The 8,721-nt window shown below is 44.0% G+C and overlaps 1 protein-coding gene across 2 annotated transcripts; it reads left to right on the forward strand.

The window, feature by feature from the left end:
* The first annotated feature begins 1,645 nt into the window (after positions 1–1,645).
* chodl (chondrolectin) lies at positions 1,646–8,442 on the forward strand. Of its 2 annotated transcripts, XM_084034227.1 has the most exons (8): positions 1,646–1,848; positions 5,166–5,341; positions 5,421–5,602; positions 6,268–6,425; positions 7,430–7,471; positions 7,892–7,972; positions 8,045–8,141; positions 8,303–8,442. In XM_084034227.1, exons 1-8 carry the CDS (start codon positions 1,761–1,763, stop codon positions 8,385–8,387), a joined length of 909 nt encoding a protein of 302 aa, XP_083890353.1. In that variant the 5' UTR covers positions 1,646–1,760; the 3' UTR covers positions 8,388–8,442. The 2 variants fall into 2 exon arrangements, with proteins under 2 accessions (XP_083890353.1, XP_083890354.1); XM_084034228.1 differs by lacking the exon at positions 7,430–7,471.
* Positions 8,443–8,721: the final 279 nt, after the last annotated feature.

Below are 8,721 nucleotides of genomic sequence, written 5' to 3' on the forward strand. Positions count from 1 at the left end.
CTTTCTGGTCTGTTGGACTCTAAACGGACCGTACCAACACACCATGAGCTGGATGAGAAAGTATTTGCACAAACACACACGCACGCACACACACACGGAACTAATCAATCACACTATGTCGTCAAACAGTTACAGCTCAATAAAGTTTACCTAAATTTCTCAATTTGGATTTATGAGTCAGATTCAATCCAACCGTCCAATCAGCAGGCAACTGCTCAGACTACATGATGTCACATTAGCTCTGTCTGTCTGTGTGTGTGTGTAAGTGTTTGTGTGTGTGTGTGTGCGAGAGAGAGAGAGAGAGAGAGAGAGAGAGAGAGAGAGAGAGAGAGAGAGAGAGAGAGAGTGTGATGGCCTGCAGAATTTTTGTAGAGAAGAGAAAGCTAATTATTTCAGGGGCCGAATCGCTGGAAGCCATCAATTAGACTCCTATTACACCCTCTCTCTCTCTCTCTCTCTCTCTCTCTCTCTCTCTCACACACACACACACACACACACACACACACACACACACACACACACAGAGTGTACTGTGTGTACCAGCTGAAGTATATTTATGTGTTTATGTTTGATGGTGGTGGACTTGGTGGTTTCCCTGCTGCGTTCAGGGACTGTCCGTGCTGCGTTCAGGGACTGTCCACACGCATAAAACCAGTGAATCCAGCCTAGTTAGCATCAGTGGAAGCAGCTGAGGCTTCTATTGATTTCCATTCGTCATCAGAGAAATCATAAAGTGCTTTTGTCACATGGCTGCACACGTTCTCCTGCTGGCATCGAACCATGAACACGTGAAGCTGTCACACTGACGTGATGAACGACGCTCTGAAACATTTCACATTCTCAGCAGCTCATATGTGTTTTAATTGAGTTTATGATTCATATTAAATCAGACTAAACCATAAGAGATTCAATCATGTCATTATGCCTTCTGTTTAATAGATACAAAATGAAACATTGACAACCACACGGCAATAAATTAAATGTATTAAATTATCATTATTGGTCATTTTAAAAATGCAATAGTTAGACATAAAGATGATGTCATCTTTTTGATTCATACGTTTGAAGGCGATGAAAAACCTTGACCAAAATTTCTCTCTCGAGTGTTATCCACCTTCTTATGTCAAGGAAACTGTTAGCCTAGCTTAGCACGGAGACTGGAAACAAGGGGAAACTGTTAGCCTAGTTTGGCACAGAGCTGTAAGTGTATGATTGGAGATGAAGTTCCGGTGATGTGAGATGAAAGACAACGATCACACCTTTGGATGGATCAATGAGAGGAAAAGAGGTTTGAAGTGTTTGTCATACCAGCAGCAGAAATCAGAGCACTGTGTTTCATCTATTGATCAGCTGCTCTGCTGGGAACCAATCAGCTCGCTGTGTGTAAGTGAATTAAATCAAGTGTGTGTGGCCCCCAGGGCTCAATGAAAGAGGAGGTAACATCTGATGCTCTGTAGGCAGCATCAATATGGGAGGGAGGGGGGAGGGCGGAGGAGAGAGAGAGAGAGAGAGAGAGAGAGTTGATCCCAGCAGCAACAGAAACACTCTCCCTGACTCACGCTTCACACAGGAGGAGAGAAACAAGAAGAAAGTGGGGAAAATGGAATCAAATAGAAAATCTTGACAAAACAAATTAGGAGCGGGCTTTTATTTTGAAAATTTGCAAGAATCTTGCTGAACAAACCGCTACGAACGTCGACACGGATTGTTTTGCCTTTCCGGATAATTTTTTTCCCTTTTGCAATAAACCACAAAAAACAATGACATTTTACCTGGAGATGGTGTCGATGCTCGGGGTCGTCATGGTGATGATGGTGACCCTGGTGAACGGAGCACGTGTGGTGAGCGGTGAGTAAAGAAATTCGGATAAAATAGATAAGAAGTAATTTATTTGTTTTTATTAAACATTGAGAGTTCTTCATGGATACGTAGATTCAGTGCTGTTCTTATGTTGAGCTAAATATTTTGGTTAATAATAGATGGTTAATTTATGATGAATGATGAATTTAGTGATATATTGTATCTAATGTATCTATTTAGAAAATATTAAGGAATTTTTAAGCTAGTGCAAGACTTAGTTAAGGTAGTTTTCAGATATTAATAATGGCTGTCTGTAATATAGTTTTCAGAAGATTTGAAACATTAAACACATATTATCACATTCATAAAACCCAAGAAAAATCCCATAATAATATATCTAATTAATTCAGTCCAAATCTGGGTAAACTCATCTGGTGATGGTCTGATGTTGTTATTTGTTAATTTTTATGTTTCAGCCCTTTGTACACATTTTGTTGTTGATGTTGTCGTTGCTTCAGAATGTCTGTGAGAATCAGTTTGATATTTACACCTTAAGATTGAGGACATCACCTCTTCAACTTCCTTCAGTTCTTCTGGGCTTCTGTTGAACGTCAACTTCTTCTTTTAACACCTCAGTTTCAAATGTCTTTTTCATTTTGATTTTCTTTTTCATTTTGATTTTTACCTTCTCTATTGCACTCAGTGCCTCATTTACAACTACCACTTCATCTTCTTCTTTTAATGCTTTCAGTCACCACTTTAGCTTCAAGTGGGAGTGGTGATTGTAACAGTGAAGGGAGTGGGAGTGGTGAATATAATAGTGAAGGGAGTGGGAGTGGTGAATATAATAGTGAAGGGAGTGGGAGTGGTGATTGTTAACAGTGAAGGGAGTGGGAGTGGTGAATATAATAGTGAAGGGAATGGGAGTGGTAATTGTAATAGTGACGGGAGTGGGAGTGGTGATTGTTATATTGAAGGGAGTGGGAGTGGTAATTGTAATAGTGAAGGGAGTGGGAGTGGTGATTGTTATATTGAAGGGAGTGGGAGTGGTGATTGTAATATTGAAGGGAGTGGGAAGGGTGATTGTAACAGTGAAGGGAGTGGGAGTGGTAATTGTAATAGTGAAGGGAGTGGGAGTGGTGATTGTAACAGTGTAGGGAGTGGGAGGGGTGATTGGAACAGTGAAGGGAGTGGGAGTGGTGATTGTAACAGTGAAGGGAGTGGGAGGGGTGATTGTAACAGTGAAGGGAGTGGTGATTTTAACAGTGAAGGGAGTGGGAGGGGTGATTGTAACAGTGAAGGGAGTGGTGATTGTAACAGTGAAGGGAATGGGAGGGGTGATTGGAACAGTGTAGGGAGTGGGAGTGGTGATTGTAACAGGGAAGGGAGTGGGAGTGGTGATTGGAACAGTGTAGGGAGTGGGAGGGGTGATTGGAACAGTGAAGGGAGTGGGAGGGGTGATTGGAACAGGGAAGGGAGTGGGAGTGGTGATTGGAACAGTGAAGGGAGTGGGAGGGATGATTGTAATATTGAAGGGAGTGGGAGGGGTGATTGGAACAGTGAAGGGACTGGGAGGGGTGATTGGAACAGTGAAGGGAGTGGGAGGGGTGATTGGAACAGTGAAGGGAGTGGGAGGGATGATTGTAATATTGAAGGGAGTGGGAGGGGTGATTGGAACAGTGAAGGGAGTGGGAGGGATGATTGTAATATTGAAGGGAGTGGGAGGGGTGATTGGAACAGTGAAGGGAGTGGGAGTGCTGGGTGAATCTGCAGTAACTGAGTTGAAGTTGTTAATGGGCACTGAGAGATGTAGAAACTAACAGAATTAGAAGTAGTGAAAGAAGTTGAAGTGGTTGAACGATGACGGGGTCATCTGTGGTTGTGTTTGGGGGTTCGGGTGGTTGCTATTTTAATGATGTTTAGAGTTTAGAGACAGAAAGAGACAGACAGAAAGAGACAGAGAGAGAGAGAGAGAGAGAGAGAGAGAGAGAGAGAGATAGTAGTCAGATATATGCGGAGCTCTTTAGTGGCTTTAACAGTAAAGTGATGATGGTGCAGAAGCGAATCCAGCTAATCACTTAAAGTAGGTCTCAGTGTGTGTGAGGCTTTTTTAAACAGACGGTGTATTAATCACTGCAGCTACACACACACACATACGCACACACACACACACACACACACACACACACACACACACACACACAGTATTTTAGCCAATCTGTTCGTGACTCTGCTGTACTGATATCAGCATACCGTTTCTTTTCAAAGTGATTGTGTCATTAATGTAGTGTATAAATACATCTCATTAGGGATCAAGAACTAAGAAGCCTCCTTGTTAGGAATAAAGTACTAAGATGCCTCCTTGAGAGGAATAAAGTACTAAGATGCCTCCTTGGTAGGGAGTACAGAGGAGCCTCCTTGTTAGGGAGAAAGTACTGAGAAGCCTCCTTGTTAGGGAACAAGTTTTAAGAAGCCTTCTGGTAGGCAGCAAGTTCTAAGAAGCCTCCTTGTTAGGGATCAAGTACTAAGAATCCTCCTTGGTAGGGATCAAGTACAGAGAAATATCCTTGTTTGTTTAAAGTAGCCTCATTAGGGATCAAGTACAAAGAGACTTACTAGTGAAGAATTGAGTACGAAGAGAAAGTACTAAGACGCCTCCATGTTCAGGATCAAGTACTAAGAATCCTCCCTGCTAGTGATCAAGTACGAAGAAGTCTTCTTGTGAGGGAGGAAGCTCTTATTTGGGATCAAGTACCAAGACATCTCCTTGTTTGGGATCAAGTACAGAGGAGTGTCCTTGGTAGTTTAAAGTAGCCTCATTGGGGATCAAGTACAAAGAGACTTACTTGTGAGGAATTGAATACAAAGAGAAAGTACTAAGAAGCCTCCTTGTGAGGGAGAACCTTCAAGTCAAGATCGAAAGCAGAGGGGAGCTTTATATCGTAGATCATGCAAGAAATAAGCTTCTTCAACAGGGATCAAGCAAGACAGAATCCTCCTGGTTAGGATTCATGCAAGAAGGGAGCCATGGTTTAACAGTACCTGAATTCACATTGAACCATTCAGTACAGGACATTTGGCTCGGTATGTGACATCCTTTCTGTACACCATGTGACCCAAGCAGCTGCTTATTTGTACTACTTGCACAAGGGCAACAGAAATTCTGCAGTTTTAACTGGAAGGTTTTGGCCTTCTGGTTAGTGTTCAGACAGAAGCTTCCTGGGAGATATTCAAGCCAAATGAAGGAAGGTATACTTTATCAATTCCTCTTGAGGAAATTCAGTATTGAAAGGGAAGCCTTCTAGTTAAGAGAGCCCCTGTCAATCAATCCACAGCGGGGCTATGACTCTTTTTTTCCATCTCAGGTCAGACCGTGTGTTTGGGAGGTCCAGAACATCCTTGTTATAAGATTGCATATTTCCACGATGTGTCGAGTCGTGTTGCATTCAGCGAGGCACATCAGGCCTGCGAGATGGACAGAGGGTCGTTGCTCAGCATCGAGAGCCCGGCTGAGCAGACAGACATTGAAAATCTGCTGCAGGTGAGACAGACACCTAGTGTTCCTCATCTCTTATTCCTCTTCCACCTCTCATCTTCCTCTTCTTCCTCCTCATCTCCAGGAGCTTCATTCAGGAGCAGTAGGTGATGCAGGAGGAGGTGCAGGAGTAGGAGGTATAGCGGACGGGGATTTCTGGATCGGTCTGACTCGGGTAGACGGAGCAGTTCATCCTGAACTCAACAACACCTTCACTTCCTGTCCACAACTCTACCACTGGACGGATGGCAGTCTAGCCTCCTTCAGGTGAGTGTGATGGTGATACTGATAGTGATTTAAAGAAATCTAGCTGTTGTTTTTCAGGCCTATTGGCTGCTCTTTGAAATGCATGTAACCCTTACCTATAGCACTTTGATCATAACACTGTTGTTTTTAAGGTATGTTTGCTGAACAGCTACTACTTTACTCAGACGAGGATCTAACACTTGTTCTATTTTTAGCTCTTACTTTATCGGCAATGATACGTTGTGGTTTCTTTGTTTCCTTCTTTTGACAAATGTACTTATTGTAAGTCGCTTTGGACAAAAGCGTCTGCTAAATGACCTAAATGTAAATGCATGTAGTAGGATAATCAGAGTTTAGTTGTGTTAACCTCACCTCACCTGCCAGAACCGAGAGAGAACTTTTTTTTAAAAAAGGAAGCAAAACTAGAAGACAAACAAAATAAGGGAGGAGGGCAGGGGCACATCATGTAAAATATTCAGATTCAGGGGAGAAGACGACGAGAGTTTGAGACAAACAGATGCTTAATTCAAGTTGGACTGTAAATGGGGAAAGTCGAACAGATTATAATATAGAAATAGTTACATTCAGTGCAAGATTGAAAAGCTTTATAGACATAGCAGCAGGAAGAAAGGGGTCGGGCTAAGTCAATTACTAGATCTGATTATGATAATGATGATTTGATGTAGGAACTGGTATTTTGACGAGCCGTCCTGTGGGGGAGAGGCCTGCGTCGTGATGTACCATCAACCAACTGCACTTCATGGTCTGGGCGGAGCTTATCTCTACTGGTGGAATGATGACCGTTGCAACATGAAGCACAACTTCATATGCAAATACAAACCAGGTACCATCAGCCAATCAGCTTCACTCTCTGCTTAACAAACCCAAGCCCTGGACTAGAAGCAGGATTAGATGTTATCGAGGTAACTTCAGGTTGGGTTTTCAGTCTTACCAAGGTGGTTCACTTCTTACCAGGTAGATCACCATGGTAACATATGCTGCACACCTGACCTGCTCTGGAGATCTGAGACCAGCTCTAAAAGCAGCAGCTACAGACCAATCAGAGCTGAGGGGTTATGTATTATTGCAACAATAAGAAGACGGTGAAGTCAGAATGAGACTAAAAGCAGCAGCTGTTAATAAATCACTGACTTCATCTAGAGCTGATAGATCTGACCTAGAATCGGCTTCATGCTGGGAGACGGTGTGTGAGCGGCTGTGATCTGACCTAGAATCAGCTACGTCGTATGACGGTCTCTGAGGGTCTGAAATGCAAGAAATACAAAGGGAACGTCACGTTACTTTGATGACACAACAAACCTCTAAAAGTCTGGGTTGTATTTGACATGTTTTACAGCCTGATCTAAATGTCTCTTATCATCCCAGACCAGACGTGATAAATGATACATTTACTGATTTGAGTTCAAACAGCTTCAATAAGCTAGATTCAAATAAACCAGGTGTGTTATATAATGATAATAATAATAAACTAGGTGTGAAGCCTGATGCGTGTTTTATGTTCCATATTAAAGCTTTAATATTAATGTTTCTGTGTAAATATACTATGCCACACATGCGCCGTCCTCTTTGTTTACTTTTTTTAATTCCTCCGGGTTCCCCTGGTAACCCAGTGTTTCATATCACAACGCTATGAACTGTGGGTAATTCCCTCAGGCAAAGTCTGTATCAATGCTGACTGACTGAAAGGGCTCAAAAGGTCTGCAAGCAAGTCCTCATAGACCTGATGTGACAGACCTGAACCCTCTTAACTTAACGTGGACGCGGATCAAAGTCTGGGAGTCCGTGAGTGTGGACATTCAGATTGGGCCTTTGTCCCCTTTCTTTCAGGGAGCCAGGAACAGGGTGAGCTACCTGCAGGGCGGGGCACAGGTGAGCAGGAAACACATGAATGCACAACTACGCGTCAGGGCTCTGGAACAGCAAGTAGAAACGCTCTCAGGCCTCCAACAGTCAGCAGGAATACGTCACCACGGGTGTTTACTGTCACACAGCTGGAGCAGCAGCATCCAGATGTTCACATGTAAAATAAATCATTTGGTGATGAATGATTCCCTGTGCTGTACATTTTGAATGATATGGTGAGCCTCTACAAAGTGGTGATTTATGGTGGCATGGTATGGGTTGCATATAGGCAAAAAAAATCACTTGTGTCCCTCCCCCAATCCTGACATCAAATCTGCACCGCTGGTGTTAGTGTTCCCCATGTAGCCGGTCTACCCGTCTCTTGCTTCCTGTCTGTCTGTCTGTCTGTCTGTCCTAACATTACCACTGGTGTGTGTGTGTTCTCAGTGGTGACTGCAGGTGGAGGTGTGGTCAAACAGCCTGCAGGCAGTGAGATTCCCCCTCAGGTGACGATGGCTGGAGCTTCAGGTATGAGCCCTGCTGACCCCTGACCCCTAGCGTCTGAGCACAGCTCATTATTTCCTCTCTGTCCCTGTCCAGGCATGTTACTGGTGTATGTGATCATACCCACAATTCCCCTGCTGCTGCTCATCCTTGTGGCTTCTGGGACATGTTGTTTTCAGATGCTCAGTAGAAGGTAAGACTGAACCACAGAAACTACAAATCACAGCAGCCTCTTCTCCTGCTCCCACTGATAAACAGAGCATAAGCCCCACCCCTTCCTGTGTCCCTCAGGTGATTAAAGTGATGATGATGATTAAAGTGATTAAGATGATGAAAGTGTCTCTCTCTCCTCAGTACTCCTCGCACTAAGACGGCCACCAACACCAAATCAAACCTGTGGATCTCCAAAACGCCCAAACCAGACCGCATGGAGGTCTGACATCATCACAGCTCAGCCAATCACCTTCATCACAACTCTTTGGCGTTCCCTCGTCTTTCCTCACCTCCTTTTCTCCTCCATGTTCCCTCGTCTTTCCTCCCCTCCTTTTCTCCTCCATGTTCCCTCGTCTTTCCTCCCCTCCTTCTCTCCTCCATGTTCCCTTGTCTTTCCTCCCCTCCTTTTCTCCTCCATGTTCCCTCGTCTTTCCTCCCCTCCTTCTCTCCTCCATGTTCCCTCGTCTTTCCTCACCTCCTTCTCTCCTCCCTGTTCCCTCGTCTTTCCTCACCTCCTTCTCTCCTCCCTGTTCCCTCGTCTTTCCTCCCCTCCTTCTCTC

The sequence above is a fragment of the Eutrigla gurnardus genome, assembly GCF_963514095.1.
Source record: "Eutrigla gurnardus genome assembly, chromosome: 18".
NCBI classification, from domain to species: Eukaryota; Metazoa; Chordata; class Actinopteri; order Perciformes; family Triglidae; genus Eutrigla; species Eutrigla gurnardus.

What these genes read in the sequence shown, in the direction of transcription:
- chodl (XM_084034227.1), top strand. Translation starts at nt 1,761, where the DNA reads ATGACATTTTACCTGGAGATGGTGTCGATGCTCGGGGTCGTCATGGTG. An exon ending in CGGAGCACGTGTGGTGAGCG is followed by an intron (nt 1,849 to 5,165) that starts GTGAGTAAAGAA and finishes TTTCCATCTCAG; the next exon opens with GTCAGACCGTGTGTTTGGGA. An exon ending in GACGATGGCTGGAGCTTCAG is followed by an intron (nt 7,973 to 8,044) that starts GTATGAGCCCTG and finishes GTCCCTGTCCAG; the next exon opens with GCATGTTACTGGTGTATGTG.